This window comes from Nelumbo nucifera, chromosome 3, assembly GCF_055504915.1.
Source record: "Nelumbo nucifera cultivar China Antique chromosome 3, China Antique-T2T, whole genome shotgun sequence".
Lineage (NCBI taxonomy): Eukaryota > Viridiplantae > Streptophyta > Magnoliopsida > Proteales > Nelumbonaceae > Nelumbo > Nelumbo nucifera.
The window spans coordinates 30996227-31011881 of record NC_142651.1 but is presented as its reverse complement, the minus strand read 5'-3'; the positions used below and the strand labels follow the sequence as shown (position 1 = coordinate 31011881).

Here is a 15655-nt window from a genome sequence, read left to right as displayed (position 1 = left end):
CTATTTAGCTATTTTTAATATTTTGTTATTTAAATAATTTTTATTTATGTTTTTAAAATATTATTTAGTTATTAAATTGAATAATCCATGAAATTATAATTTATATTATTATTACATAATTTCATTATGAACTTCATAATATTATTAAACCTATTATAATCATTTTTTTGTGTTTTTAATAAATATTTTAAAGTTATTACATAATTCCATTTAATATTTAAATAATTGTTAAATGTTTTAATTAAAACTTTATTTTGATAAATATACATGAAAAGTGAGGGAGAGGGTAAATAGGAATTATAGATAATTTAGGAGATAAATAGGAATTAGGTAAAGATAGAGATACTTAAGAGAAAGTGGGGGATAGTTAGTTTTCTAATAAAAAGGAGAAGAGAAAAAAAAATAAGCCATATTAGGTGACAACTCCTAGTACTTCTAGAGGGAATCTTGAACCCCCTCTAGAATTGCTTGGTTTAATATATATATATATATATATATATAGATTCCAAAATTTAGAACTTAATTCTCACTTTTAATGGTAGTATATATAGATCTTTGTAAGGTGCCATGTTGCTGGTTGGCTGGTTGTGGTATTGGAAGAACAGGTTGGAGTCTTTATGTTAGAGTGGAAATTCACATTATACATGTAGATAGAGGTAAATGAAGTTGTGGATTCTCTTTCAAAGTCTTGAAGAGCACCCAAAGATTGTTATAGCGAGAGTTGGGGAAGATAGTACACATATTCTTTATCTTTGGTGTCGTTTTGCAAGTTTCTTTTTTTTTTTAAATATCTTCCAGCAGCCCAGATGGCCAAAAGATATGTTGAGCTTTTTGGGTATTGTCTTTAAACAAAAAGATCGTTTGGTAAGCGGCTCGGTCTATCGAGCTTTTAAAAATACATTTAGAGGCCAGAAGACCGTGCGGGTCTTTCCACGATAATTTGAAGCTTCTCTAAATTCAGCATTTCAGTCTTTTCCGGTCTTTCCACACACACGTCTTCTCATCTTTTTGAGTATTTCGAGCTTGCCAAAGCCTAGAAGACCGCACGGTCTTAAGGCACTTCAAACTTTTGATTTGTATATGAGTTTAACTGGAGCCTTGATTTATGGATTTTTAAAGAAGTAAGGATTTTAAGTCCTCCCTCGTAGGCTTTCTATTTATACGTGTTAATAAACGATGGCCACCCTTCCACCTGAAAGGAATTTTGGGGCGCGGCTCAAGAAAAAAAAAAAGGAAAAGTTTGGAAGATAAATCACAACCGGGACCATCTTTCTCATATTTTGGTTTTTTATTTCTTTTTAATTCCATAGAATTGTTGAATAATAGTTTGGGCTTTCTATTGTTTAATTACTTTTGAAGTTGATTTTATATTGTAAAAAGTAGTGGCTAATATATGTTTCATATTTCATTTCTTGAAGTTGAAATCTAGGGAAGAACGGTTTATTAAATTGACTATTGCCTGATCAGTGATCACCCCATGTGCATCATATATACCTGCTTCCCTCTACCATGTCAATAAAACAACATACTGGTGCATACTGTCAATTACTCCAATTTCTTAATTATCAAGTAAAATCAACACAAGATAAGTTCATCTTTAGAAGAAAATTCACAATTTCTTAATTAAACAAAAATTTTCAAATCAAACCAACAAATTGAAAACGAAAATGATGAAAACTATATAATTATTTTGAAATCTGGGGTAAAAAAATAAAAAAGAGAATCTAATAGTAAGATGATAATCCATTTGGTCCTTCCCTAAACAATGACACAATCACATTTTATGGATAATTACTCCAAGCTCACCTTGCAAAGAGTATGTAATTTTGTATGACTACAAAATTTCTTCTCATCAAGTAGAATTAACAAAAGTTAAGATAATTACTAACAGAAAAATTCGAAATTTCTTAAACAAAATCTTGCAAATTAAACCAACAAATTATAAAACAAAACGACCAAAACAATATCAGTAATTTGAAATCCTGGATTCATGAAAAATAAATAAATAAATAAGAAGCTAATGGTAAGATGATAGATAATCCATTTGGTTCTACCCTAAACAATGACACATAATCATAATGGTTAATTAATAATCCTTTCATGTTCTTGAAAAAAAAAAAGAAAAAAGAAAGAAGAAAGAAAATCCTCTCATATTGCCTTTGATAATTACATTACTAATAGCAAGAAGCAAGGCTAGCAGTTAAAACATCTGAGGAGGTATTTCAAGAACATGGCCAAACCAGGGTCCATGTGCATCCAGTCCAGTCCTTAAATTAAAGCAAAGGGAAGGGGGACCATCCGACCATGTAGAAGAATTGATAAAACAGAAGAAAAGTAGGCTCCTTTGAGTTCAGTTCAATGTTTGGGCCTTTGGGGTTGAGAGTGAGGGAAGGTATTTTTGGTAAAGCAAGCATATGGTGTCCCATACTATTTACAAAGAAGGAATTAATTATTAATTAAATTAAAAATGAAAGTAGAAAAATAAAACATCAGATCTCTATTAGATTTCGATTTTTCTAAAACTACCAAAAAAAGACTTCGTTTATTTTAATAAGTTGGATATATATATATATATATATATATATATTATATTGCATAAATTTATATAAGCTTATAAATGGAGTAAATTCGTCAATTTTTTCTCCTTTGGTCTCTCTCTCTCTCTCTCTCAAGTCACAAAAGGGAAAGAACCCTAACGAGCTATTTACAGCCTGCAAGTAAGTCTTCTCTCTCCTCTCTTTCTCTCTCTAGAATCTAGTAAATCTGTGAAATTTGTAAACTTCATTTGCATTTCGATTTGTAAAATGAAATGGAAGTATGATGTTGAAGCTGTAAACATCTCTTTTTTCTCATTTATCCTAGAGATCCGAGTTCAAAGCCCTTTAAACTGAGATTTATGATAAGAATAGGAATGCCTTTGAGAAGGGTTTCTTCTGGGGGCATTTCTGATGATATTCTCGCCATTTTTCTGATGCGGTTTTAGGTTTTGCTGTAGTTGTTTGATTGATTTGATCTTTGTTTGAGATGCAATCAATTGTTTTAGTTCTACTTTGGGTTCTCTTCCCGGTGATTTCTGATTCGTTTACTTCTGGGTTGTTGTTATTTTGATGGGGTTACCATCATTCTTAGTTCTAGTTTCATGGCGGTGAGTTTTGCAGGCAATTTTTGCAGGTCTGCAATGTCGTAGATGGGTTGAACACGAACAAAGAAAAGATTATGATTAATTAGACGTCTTCTCCATTTAAGTTATTATGGACGACGACGGGTTGAATATCCGGAATTGGGGTTATTATGAACCCAGAGGGCACCTCGGTCTACAGCTCATGTCGACCGTAGCAGAGCGAGATACTAAGACTCTTATTTCTGGTCGCGATTCTACGGTCATGGTTGGTGCTAATGGAGCTTTTCACCCTAGGGATTGCGGGGTATCCGAAGCACCTGTTCATATGGAATATGTGAAGGATAGTTGGATGAACAGAGAAAGATTTCTGCATATGTTGCCCGGAAACCCAAATTTTGCTGTTTTATCAGAAGCATCTACAGCTCATCACTTGCAGATGATACAACCGCCTGATTCGTCGAAGGATGAAAGGGTGGCTCGAATAGAAGAGGCAGGAGGAAAAAAGGATGGGCCTTTGAAGAAAAGACAAAGTGGTCGTGCCCAAAAGTCTCCAAAAGCAAAGAAGCCGAAGAGGGTGCCAGCACCAAAGGATGAGAGCAATTCTTCTGTATCACGAGCAAAAGCTGGGAAGAAGAACATGGGGGTGGTCATAAATGGGGTTAATATGGATATTTCTGGTATTCCAATACCGGTTTGCTCTTGCACTGGAACTCCTCAACAATGTTATCGATGGGGCTGTGGTGGGTGGCAATCAGCATGCTGTACCACAAGTATATCTATGTATCCTTTGCCAATGAGTACAAAACGGCGTGGCGCGAGAATTGCTGGGAGGAAAATGAGTCAAGGTGCATTTAAGAAAGTCTTGGAGAAACTTGCTGCTGAAGGTTATAACCTTTCAAATCCGATTGATTTGAGGACTTACTGGGCAAAACATGGTACCAACAAGTTTGTGACCATCAGGTAGATGTACAATGTGAATTCCATAATTGGCCTCCCATTGCATTTGGTCTGTTTCTCCTGTATATATGCTTGTGGCCTGTTGCAGAGGCTTCCCGGATAGTTTCTAGTCAATGAATTTTCCCAGTCTTGTTATATGTTTTTGAAAATCAGACATTGAAATTCCCTGGATATGTTGTTTCCTTTTGTTTTCTTCTTGTAGTTTTAGGGACTATCAATCCTACCTGGCTTCCAGGATTTAGGAATTAATGGATGAGATTTGGTTTCTTGGATCCATATAGGATAGTTCAGTTCCCTTCTTTTCCCTTATGTTATCAAGAAATACAGCTTTTGGACAGTCTGTTGTCTATTTGTTGTTCATATTGACACGCCAATATATTTAAACTTCTTCAACCTCATTTCAGCAATATCATTTTATTGACTTAAGTTCTTGGGGAAAACTTGGGTGCTTACATATATGCATCTTTTTTGGATTCATGTTTTGGGTGGTATTTTGAAATGTAACAAGGGCTTGGTTGGTGTTCTGCACTCATCTATGGTACATCACTTGTGCATTCTTTTAACTTCTTGAGTTTACTAAAGCCCTTATGAAATTGGTATATTAGGTTAATATTTCCTTCATTTATGCCTATCTTATATTATTCTTCTAATTCCTAAGAAAACAAGAAATTATATATCTGAAAGAAGAAAACCTTGCTTAATCAAATTCCAGAACACTTTCTTCATTTAATTAAAACTATCAAGTATCAACATTACTGGACAGACCTTGATTCCTGAAAGCTTCACAATTACTTACCTTTCTCAAATGAATGTTCTAGTTTGTTTCCCAACAAAAGTTTTGCTAATTTTTTCATTTAAATTATTCATAAAAAAAATCTCTCATTGAAATTTGAACTTATAGTGAATAATAGCAATTACCATTTTTGATCATTTGTGATGGTTACTACTCACATGGGGCTTTCTGCTAATGCTCGACTCAGGAACAGACTACCTTGTTTCTCTTGTGCTGGACTTTGATTGTTGTCTTGCTTTAACCATATTTAGTGTGTTTGCTCCAAGATCTTTTCAGTCTATGTGACAAGAGGTTCTTATTGTACGCCCATGTAAATGGTCTTTGACAACAAAAAAATGAAATACAAATTTATGAGAAAATGTTTTCTTTCTTTTTCGTTACATGCTCCAAACATTCTTGAAGGTGTAGATTCCTTCAAGCTATTAGATCTGATTTGATATTGCCTTTGCACACCAGATCTACAGTTCAACATTGTAAGTTCTGTACTACATTACTTAAGGTCGTGGTAGTTTGTTATTGAATTAATGACCGTTACAAGTTATTCTTTGGAAATAGGCTTTTGAGAGAGGAATGGGGACTTATTTGATGATGAGAGGAGTGTCAGTAATTGCTATGTTTTATTGTTTCATCACTTTGGGATATTTGGATTTGGAACCCTGCTCTCACACGAGCAATCCATTATTTTAAACTTTGGTGTTTGCTTCTTGGGGAATTCTTGGTAAGAATGAACTGATTCTTTTGAAGCAAAGCTCCTATTTCATGAATAGGAATATAATGGTGCCTCCATCAATGCACTTGTAAGAGGTTAGAAGTAATGGTTTTCTGGTTGTCAATCTCAATAAGGAGGCGGTAAGTTCATGTAAGATTGAATGCATGTTTCTGATGAGATGGTGGCTTTCGAACGCGGAACAGTTGAGGTTTCGAAGTCTTGTAAGCTTATTTCTTGTGATGAGTCTTGTGGTCCTTTGATGGATGCTCATTATATTGGGGGACGTAGTTGCAGAGGTTATTGTCGATGATGAGGCAAAGGGGAGTGATGTTGATACTGTTAACAATTGTAACAGTAGAGATTAGAGAAGATGAGGAGGTTTGTGTAGAAAAAAGATGAAAGGTTTTTGGCAGAGGTAACAGTCGCTAAAGTTGGAAAGGGGGTTCAAATAGATTTTGAACAGAGGGTGTCAGCTTGTCTGAGAAAATAGAGGGAGAAGTTAACATAGTAGAGGTTGAGTAAGGGAGGAGAGATTTGGATATGTCGTAGGTTTATTATTGCAGGAGGAAGTACAGAAGAAAACCTTTGGAGGATAAGGATAACCCTGATTAGGATATAGAAGTTGGGTGGATCAGTCTTATGATGTGGAAGATGAAGTCTATGCATTGGAAAATCATTTGATTTGGAGAAGGTGGTGGAAGTTGAGGTTGAGGTCAGCAAAACATTGGGTGTGGATCCAATTGCTGATGGGGAGTGTTTGGCTGTAGAATACAAGGAGAATGGAAGCTATTGGAATTTGAATAGCACTGATGTGGAAAATTAGAACTGATAATTTGGCGTACTTGGAATGCAAGACGAACCCTATTGAAGAGCTGTTGCTGCTCAGGTCTCAAAAGTTTTTGCCAAGCTGAAAAGGGGGTTGTTCAGGTTGGACCTAATAAAAAGGTAAAGAAATCTAGGAAGATTAATTGTAGAAGCAGAGGTGATCACATTCTATCCAAAGATGAAGCTGAGTTAGAGATTTGAGTGTTTTGTGGTCTTGTAGGTGGAGTCAAGTCAAGGTGGCATTCTAAGAGATTGTTTTGTTGGTCGTTTGGGGGTTTTGTTTTGAGGATTCAGGGGTAAGTGGGTGGCTTTTGTGTATATGAGTTTTGGTTGTTTGTTTTTAAGTTTTTGGATTTGGTGGTGTTTGTTTTCTTTTCTGGTTGTTGTTCTCTTGTTTCTTGTGGCAGTTGTAGTTGTAGTGGTTTGGATTTGGGGTTGTTCGGGGGTGGTATTGCTCCTCTTTTCCCTTGGGTGATTCCTATCACTTCTCTTTAATAAATTTTATTTTCCTATAAAAAAACAACAGCAGAAATAATGCTGGTTTTATAAGGTTTGAAGTTGTCAAGGTCTTCAATCTTCAGAAATTTGGCTGCGGATGGGGACTCCAAAATGGTGATCAGTTGGCTTACAAATGATGGCCTTATTCCATGACAATACAGGAACACTATGAGAGAGTTAAGATTGCTGGTAAGGTACATGGTTATCAGCTATAATAGGATTCACAGATCAGCCCCCAGTCAGACCCCACATTGGTGGGAGCCTCGTGCATTGGGCTGCCCAGCCAATGAATTGGCAGATGCATTGGAAAAACAAGGGGTCGGTAGAGGAAATCTGTTTTGTGGACAACTGAGATATACAATGTAACTTAAATTTTGTAATATCAAAGGGTAAACAGTAAATAGGGTAGGTGTGCTAAAGTTGAGGATGCTTGGCATCTGTGTAAATACCATTCATGGAGGCACCATGTGCCTCTTACAATAGGGATGCAAATGGATCGGATCGGATTCGAATCAGGGTATATTTGAATCCGATCCGACACTGTTCATGTCAGATCCGATCCGAAGATCCGATCGGAATGGATAGGACTCAATCTGAATTCGAATCCTATCGGATCTTTGGACCTGATTTGATCCATAAAAAATTAATAAATTATTAAAAGAAAAAAATAAAACATACCAATTTAAATAAGGAAAAAACAAAAATACAAGTATTTTTTTAGTTATTTTAGTCACATATATACATTTTTTATAAAAAAATAAATAATATAACAAATTTATAAAAATACAATATAAATAATATTTTTATAAATAAATAACATATATATGTATTATATATAAATATTTATATTTATAAATATATAACACGATCCGAATCCGATCCGATTTCTGATCGAATCATAGGATCCGATCTGATCAGAAGATCTGACTAGGGGTGATCCAAATTCGACCAAATAGGATCAGATTGGGTCATGATCCGATCCATTTGCACCCCTATCTTACAAGTGCATAGGGTAACTTGTAATCCAAATTCCTATTACATAGGGTAGGTGACCTCTGTTTGCTACGTGTATTGTTTTGAGTTGCGGTAAGGTTGTTCCTATGTGCCTCTTGTATATCTTGTTGAGGCTTGTATGATAATACCTCTTTCAAACATTAATGAAATGTTTTGTTTTTTGAGAGGTCATTAATGAAATGTTTTTGCTACTGATAAAAAATAGGAGTTTGACTACTATTCTTTGTGGGATTTGGGAGGATACATGATTGAGTTAAGATTGACAGGGGTCCTGGAAGTAAGATTATCATGATGGAGAGGTGAATTCTTTAATGTCTGGGATGAGTTAGATTAACAGGGGCCGCTTGGAAGTTTGATTATCATGATGGATGGGTTGCAGATTTTGTTGCAGATTCCTTTTTTTTTTCCCTTTACTAGGTTTTAGTTGTATTTATTAGGGAGCTTTTTTCAGCTTACCTCTATGTAATTATCTTCCAATTTTTTAATAAGTACTGAAGTTTAGTGGTTCATTGTTTTTCATTCTCATTCCTATACTTTTTTGTTGGGGGCACCGGGGGCAAGGAATCAGAGGACTTCTCTTAAACATGTAGCATCCTTGAGGACACTAGAGTTTCTAACTTCCAAACTTCTGTGACATTGCTTAGTGAAAACTTCTCTTAAACATGTAGCTAAGAATTTTTAGTCAACTTTCAAAAGCTTAGTGAAAACTAAGGTTAGAGATATTTTAGATACTGCCTCTTTAACTTGCCAGAGTTACAGAAAGTCCCCAATGGTTATCTTTAAGGATAAAGAAGAACCATGGTGGTCTTATTCAATAATAGGTTGTGTTCTATTCTTTCACCAAACACTCCATGCGTTTCCTCCACTGGAGATAGGCTTTGGCAACTATCTTTGCAGATGCCCTTCTAAGTTTTTTCTCAAGTAAGCCTTCAAGCTGCAGTTTGATTGTTCCCACTAGTGGCGTTAATAACTTGAATTGAACTGAACATCACTGAAACCATGTCAGTTGCACCTCCTGTACATTGGTCTCGCATTTGTATTTTTGTGTATTAATATCACTTATTGAACTGTTCTATTACCATGGATCTACCTTTTTGAGATTTTTTCCTTTCTGAATCTTGACTGAAATATTCAGCACCATTTTGCATGTTTTGTGAAGTTATGTATGGCTGGGGTATTATTTTCCCTTTGAAAGAGTGCAGATTTAGGTTATTGTAAAGAATTTTTCATTTGGTGGAGTGGCATGTTTTAGTGTCAATGTTTAGTTTTCTAACGTATTCTTTTCTAGAAAATAGAACAGTATTTAATTCCTAATCTTGAATTTGATGAAAACTTGTAACCAACAAACCAGTATCATAAAAGTGGTAACCATTCAGGTGGTATTTATCAAAATTAATGGTGGTTTTTTATTGGTTAAAATTCTTCTGATATCATGTCTTTCCGGCAGCATAGATTTTCCCCTCATCTTTTTTTCTAGAGTTTTTCTAATGTTCCAACTAGATAGATAATATTTTCTTACAGAAACTCAAATTTCAAACCTAATTAAAATCTAAGAATCTAGATATGTTGGGGCGACTTTTTTTTGGTAGTGGAACAGATAGGGTTTGGTTCTTGTGATGTGCTCGTAGAATTCTGATTTGGTAGCACAAGTCTGGAGATGCTGCTTTATTTTTTCTTTGCTGAATTTAGATAGATGGATTTTCTATTCTTTGTTGTGGGTATGGCTTTGTCATCAGGGGTGATACCTTTATTTTTGTAATTCCTCTCTTACAAGTTGCTTAAGGCTGAGAAAAATAATTGAGTAGGGGAAGATGTGGAGGGGTGATTTGAGACAGACCCATTGGCCGTTGGGGTGTGGTGTGTTTTGAAACCATATGTAGATTGTGATATCATCTGTTTCTCTGACCACGCTTGTAGTTATTTGTTTATTTCCACGTCAAGATAAAATACATGATCAAAGTATTTTGTTTGAAACTATCCACGGCACACCCTGATAAATGATCAAATCAATGGATAAATTATTCACTGAATTTGATTTGTTTAGTTTTGAACTTAAAATAGTTGATGTGGCATGACTCCTATTAAATTGTCAAATAAAAATTTGTAAGAAAAAGTGTTTCAATCAAAATAAACTCTTAATGCACAGAGAATGTGCATCGAAAGTATCTTGGATTTTAGTGAACATATGAAACCAAAATTAAACATAATAGATTAAAATGCATGCGATCAACACCCCAGTTCACTTAAATGGGGAAATTTTGCTAGACTAAGCGTATCATCCAAAGTCCAAGCACTTGGTGAAACTCCTAGGTGTACTTGACAGACTTATCTGACCTGTGTAATTACATCTTTAGCCTGTTTTGGTGCAACATCTTTGTCGGATCAAATACAACACATGAAAATGGTTCATGAAGTCGGTTTTAATAAGAATGCATTTATTTGTTCTAACCTCCCATCAGTGGAAATGGTTCTTATCATCTCTCTCTCTCTCTCTCCTTCTCTTCTGTGCTTTCGTCAAAAGCAAGAAGCGGAAAGCTGGAAATAGAATATGGGAGCACCCAACTCCATTTCCAAATTCCAATCCCATGAATTCCACTGATACAAAAACATTGCCTCAAACTCAAAAAATCCAATTGATTGATACAAACACATAGCCTCATTCGGTACAATTGTGTATTGTCACAAATCAATCAACACCAGCAAACCAACTCTGGATAAACTGTAGTTTTTCCTACTTTATGGCCAGACAAGGAAGGCCCTGATGCGGTACTTGGAACTTTCTAAGCAGGTCTTTATTTATTTAGCACGTGATCAAGGACAAAGGCTGTCATTTTGTCTGGACCGGACGTCGGACGGACTAAACCAAAAGTCCAAAACCTGGGAGTCTGGGACATTTCTTTTATAGTTTCTCAAGGCCACAGCCAAGTCTATCAATCAAAATGATCAGGACCATCCATGTAGCAGCCGTACAATTGATTGTGGGGCAACGATGCAATATGCGTTGAAAACAAATGAAAGCTCATTTCATTCAGCTGACTGCAACACATTGCTTGTACTGTTTGGTTGCTGCTGAAGCTGATTACCCAAAACTTACACCAGGTCGTATCAAGGTGGAAGTGAATCAGTGATTTACTGATTCTGTTCTTTGTCTTTGGGTCTGGGGACAAAGGACAGTAGGAGACACATAGCTGGGTCTGGGCCTCTGGACTGCCTGCCACAAAAGTTAGAAGGCTTGGTCCCATCCATTGGAATGGGTTTCAACTCCCAGGTGACCTTGATTAGTTTTAGCCATAAGATTTGGGTACTATAGATTTAACTCTTCTATAAGAAAGCCCATATTTGTCCATTTACTGACCAATCAATCCCCAGAGAATTTTGATGAAAACCAACCTGATTGATTACCACTTTTATGCCTGTTGATTGGTTGTAAGTTTTTCCGATGCCATGTCTTTCCAGCATCTTAGTCAAACCCTTTTAAAAATTAAAACTGTGTATATAACTTGAATACCGCATGAAAGATCTTTTTAATTGTTCATATACCAGTTGAGAGCAGTACTGTTATCAAACTCGTAAGCTTTTTGGGTCATGGTTTTTTTAGGTTTGTTTGATGTTGCGTATCATGAAACCTCAACTTATTAACTCTTCACCTCTTCAATGAAAAACAAAGCATTCAAATCAATTTTACTAATAAGTATAATACACAGTACCTTAATATATATAAACATCATCGTCATCCAAGCCTTACCCCCATTATATGGGGTCAGTTACATGAATCCTTTTTTGTCATTTCATTTTATTTAATGCTATATCCATTGTTAACTTATTGATGCTGAAATCATTTTTCATTATTTTTACCCATGTCCTTCTTGGTCTACCCCATTGATTTTAGCCCTTTCAACATATATATTTAAATTGAATTAAATCCAATTGAATAGGGATCCAATCCACATTCCACCCAATTATAAACAAATCACATTTGGATCACCTAGAACTAGATGGAATTTGAATTGGTAAAAAGATACTGATGATGTTCAAAATTCACCAATGAATCGGATTGCCTGAGGCACACCTCGGATATGGACAACCCTTGAAAGCACAGTGAGAATGTGAAGAGGCCTCAAGGTGACATCCCAAAGTGAGGACTCTGACAATAAAGTTAGATGAATCTTAAGAGAGAAAAGGGAGTGGATACAAGGTTTGCGAGGTGAGTGAGTATCATTGGGGTTCAAATATGAATAGTTCAAAAGAATCCCACATTGGAAAGGAATGAGAGGTATAAGGGATTTATATACAGAGTACCCATAACCCAATAGCTCAAGCTTTTGGGTTGTATGTGGTGCCCCAGTATAAGTCATGATCCTAAGCGTGTACATTTATGAACCCCTGAATTTGAAGACTTCCCTCAATTCATAACAAATGTGGTGGGTAAGCAATTAAATGCGTACCTTTATATAAGTAAGGTGACTTGCCTCTCAAGACTGGCTCAATTAACTGATGACTCTACCATAATGAATTTGAAGAGAGAAAAGGGAGTGAGTATGAGGTGTGCCATCCATTGGACTCATTAGTCAATTTTTGACATCATCAATATCATTTAAGAGAGAGAGAGAGAGAAATGCCTATAAGAACCATGTAACACATAGCACATTCAAAACATGTTATGTGGAATTATAATATAAAACGGGATATGATATATGATTTATAATAGACTGTGACATTCAATCCTCCCATAGCTGAATCTCTCTCTCTCTATCATACAAAATACGGAGAACCCACAAGGCATTTCCTAAGAAAAGGAGAAAAAAAATTCCTTTTCTTGGAAGTAAGAGAACCCAATTTCTCTGTTTCTTCAGACTTGATGAAGCTTTCTGGTGCCAATTCTTGTAAGGCTAATACAGTATGAGGTCTTTGGAATATGTAATAGAGACATCGGTATAACCCTCTAAAAGAGGAAAATTGAAAGAAGCTGCAAAAGGATCTACGAGATCTGTATTTCCAACATTGTGATCTACGCGATATGTATTTCCAACATCGCAGAAGATGTCGAGTTCATCTCCTCTGGGCTTGAATTCATCATCAAAAACCACCCAATCGCTGGTTATAATCGTCTGCAAGAAATTCCGAGGATCCTTCTGTTGTTCAACCATTTGATAATCTCTGACCACTATCGCCTTATCCCCATGGAAAGCGCCTGCAGCAGCAGCAGCAGCAGCAGAAGTTGCAGTGATAGCCTTCTTATCCAGGGAAACTCCATTGATCATTCTCTCAAGATCTCGAATATCTTCTTCTGGGATGTGCTGGACTCTGGGGATTTCTGATGTATTCAAAACACCAAAATCCCTGCAAATTTCAAAATAAGAAGACAGTTCTCCAGCCTGAGAAGCTGCTTTCTTCAAAACCTGTAGTGCGACTGCAGCCTCTACCTTCCCTGCCGAAAATATCCCAGCCAGAACACCAGCAATTCCATTACAGATACTGCTATAAGCGTCGAAGATCTCCAAGATGATGCAATCCATGGCTTCAAGAATCAGCATAACACGCATCCTATCTGTGTGGGGCCTAATCTGCATGAGCAAATCAAGCAACGTCTGCAACTGCTGTAACTCCAAGAGCACTTGCTTCAGTTTTGGGCTTTTCTCCATGCTTTCTCCTCCACTCAAAACGGGTGGATGACCATCACCATTAAGGGAGGCAGACCGCTGGTCAAGAAATGCAAAGTAGGCACGGATGAAAGCATTGAACCCCCACGTCTTGGCAGAACTAGAGTGACCATCTTTGAAATCGGAGAGGTCGAACGGCAATCTCCCGAACTTCACGGTGGGAATTCTGCAGCAGAAAACGCCGTGAATGAGCATTAGGCCCTTGAGAGCGACGACCCAGCTTCGAGTTTTCTCCATTCTCTTGGTGAGAGAGCAGAGAAAAGGCTTGACGAATGCGGGAGAGGTTCGTATCCAAGCGAAAACTCTCTGCGCATTCTTGTAATCGACGGAGTGCTCATCATGGCTGGTAGCTTTGATGATGGCTTCTTCTAGTTCTGCATGTCGGGAGTTTGTTTTTCTTGCCAACTTTGCAAGACAGATGCTGTTGTTGTCCTTCAGCGCAGCGGAGGCCTTCTTCCAGAGCTTCATCTCTGTTGGGCCCCTCTCCCTTTCTCTTCTTGGTATTAAGCATAGCCTTTGTGATCCATATTGCTGCTTCTCTTCTTCCTGTTCTTCGACATTTCTCAGTGGAAGAAAGAGCGCGTCGCGTTGAAATCTTCCCACAAAGACCAAACCAATTAAGAGAAAGTAGAAGAGTTTGATAGAAGAAAAAAAAAAAAATATATATATATATATATATATATATAAATATTTAGGTATTCTTTCTCGGTCTCGTTGTGGGTTCTATGAGTTTTCTGACTTTGTTTCGAGGAAAATAAGAGAGCGACTCTGAAGAAAAAGATGGATGGCATCGAGAGGTTTGAAAGGGTCAAAGCGGTTTTCTGTTAGGAATTTGGGCCGTGTTGGACGAGGCTTCACTAATTAATTTCAAGTGGAGATCAAAATCATCAAATTAATGGGTATTCAATTTCTAGTGTTGGTAGGTATTATATTGCTGCTGCTACATTCATGGTAAGTTATAGGTTACCGTACGTGTTTAGACAATTGAGACATTGCGCATGAGGTGGGGTGGTCCACTTCAAATCAGCCCCTCACAACTTACCACAGTCCGCAGCATCCGTCGTGTATTGGGATCATCTCCTAATGATGATATCATCATTATTTGGTATTATCATTTCAGAGATGTTTTAAATACATGGCGGGATGTGCTATGGGACTTTGTGGAGATAATCTTGTGTGGGGCTGATTTGATCTCCGGGTGGTCAAAGAGAAGAGATTTATTTATATATTTCAAGCATTTGGGGTGTACAATGACCCCCAGATGCTCAATACGTGTACCATTTTGAAGACCCTGTGCTCGCCGTGTATTCCTAATTTAATCCGACTTAGTCCCCTGTACTACAATGGATCCAAAGGGCCGAACCTCTTTCCCAGTTTAACTAGTCTCATTTATAACAGAGGATAATCTCTTTCGCAAAGGTCATAGATTTTCTCCCAGTTTGACAGTTACAGGTAGGGCCATTCGACACATTTACCTCTCTCACAATCTGACTAATTTCACGTGTAACAGAGGATAATCTCTCTACGACAGACACAGACTCTCTCCCGATCTCGACTCTCCCCCCTCTCTCTTGCACAATCTCTTAGTCTCGGCTCTCCCGCTTTTCTCTTGCACAGCCTCTCCCTGTCTTGACTCTCTCCCCTCTCTCTTGCAAACCTCTCTCGCACACACTCTCTCTCTCTCCCTAGTTTCTCCCTTTTCTTACAAGTTACGATAGACAAAACGCCCCTTCCTTCCTCCCCCCGCGAGCCCCAATTTGGTGCTATGTCTGACAAATACAGAGACGTGAGTCCCAATTTTGCCTCTCTCAGTCTTTTCCAGTCTCGGCTCTCCCCCCTCTCTTGCAAACCTCTTAGGCTCTTACTCTTCTCTCTCGCACTCTCCAATGGCAAGCAAAAAACCCTCCGGTAAGCATCTTCTCCTTCTCCGATGGACCAAGAACCTTGTGTTTACTCTCAAATGTTATCTTCTTCCTCTCTACAGGTCACCGATGGCATCCTCATTGCTTCACTGACCTCTGACGGCTTGCATTCAACCGGCGACAAAAACATAACCTAGAACCCCTTCCTTTTTTCCG

The 15655-nt window shown here is 37.2% G+C and overlaps 1 protein-coding gene and 1 pseudogene across 3 annotated transcripts; one reads left to right on the top strand and one right to left on the bottom strand.

Moving 5' to 3' along the window:
* Positions 1 to 2351: 2351 nt before the first annotated feature.
* Positions 2352 to 4485, top strand: LOC104588049 (protein BASIC PENTACYSTEINE2-like). Of its 2 annotated transcripts, none has more exons than XM_010245887.3 (2): positions 2352 to 2717; positions 3159 to 4485. In XM_010245887.3, the coding sequence occupies exon 2, from the start codon at positions 3252 to 3254 to the stop codon at positions 4083 to 4085; it is 834 nt and encodes a 277-aa protein (XP_010244189.1). In that variant the 5' UTR covers positions 2352 to 2717; positions 3159 to 3251; the 3' UTR covers positions 4086 to 4485. The 2 variants fall into 2 exon arrangements, with proteins under 2 accessions (XP_010244189.1, XP_010244254.1); XM_010245952.3 differs by having other exon boundaries at positions 2575 to 2717; positions 3172 to 4485.
* Positions 4486 to 12564: 8079 nt separating this feature from the next.
* Positions 12565 to 14321, bottom strand: LOC104587970 (putative clathrin assembly protein At1g25240 pseudogene; annotated as a pseudogene). Its single transcript, XR_016084493.1, has one exon. The product of XR_016084493.1 is annotated as a putative clathrin assembly protein At1g25240 pseudogene (transcript).
* Between the last annotated feature and the right edge of the window lie 1334 nt (positions 14322 to 15655).

Bases quoted from the DNA above. Each gene is read 5' to 3' on its own strand.
- LOC104588049 (XM_010245887.3), top strand. From the start codon at position 3,252: ATGGACGACGACGGGTTGAATATCCGGAATTGGGGTTATTATGAACCC.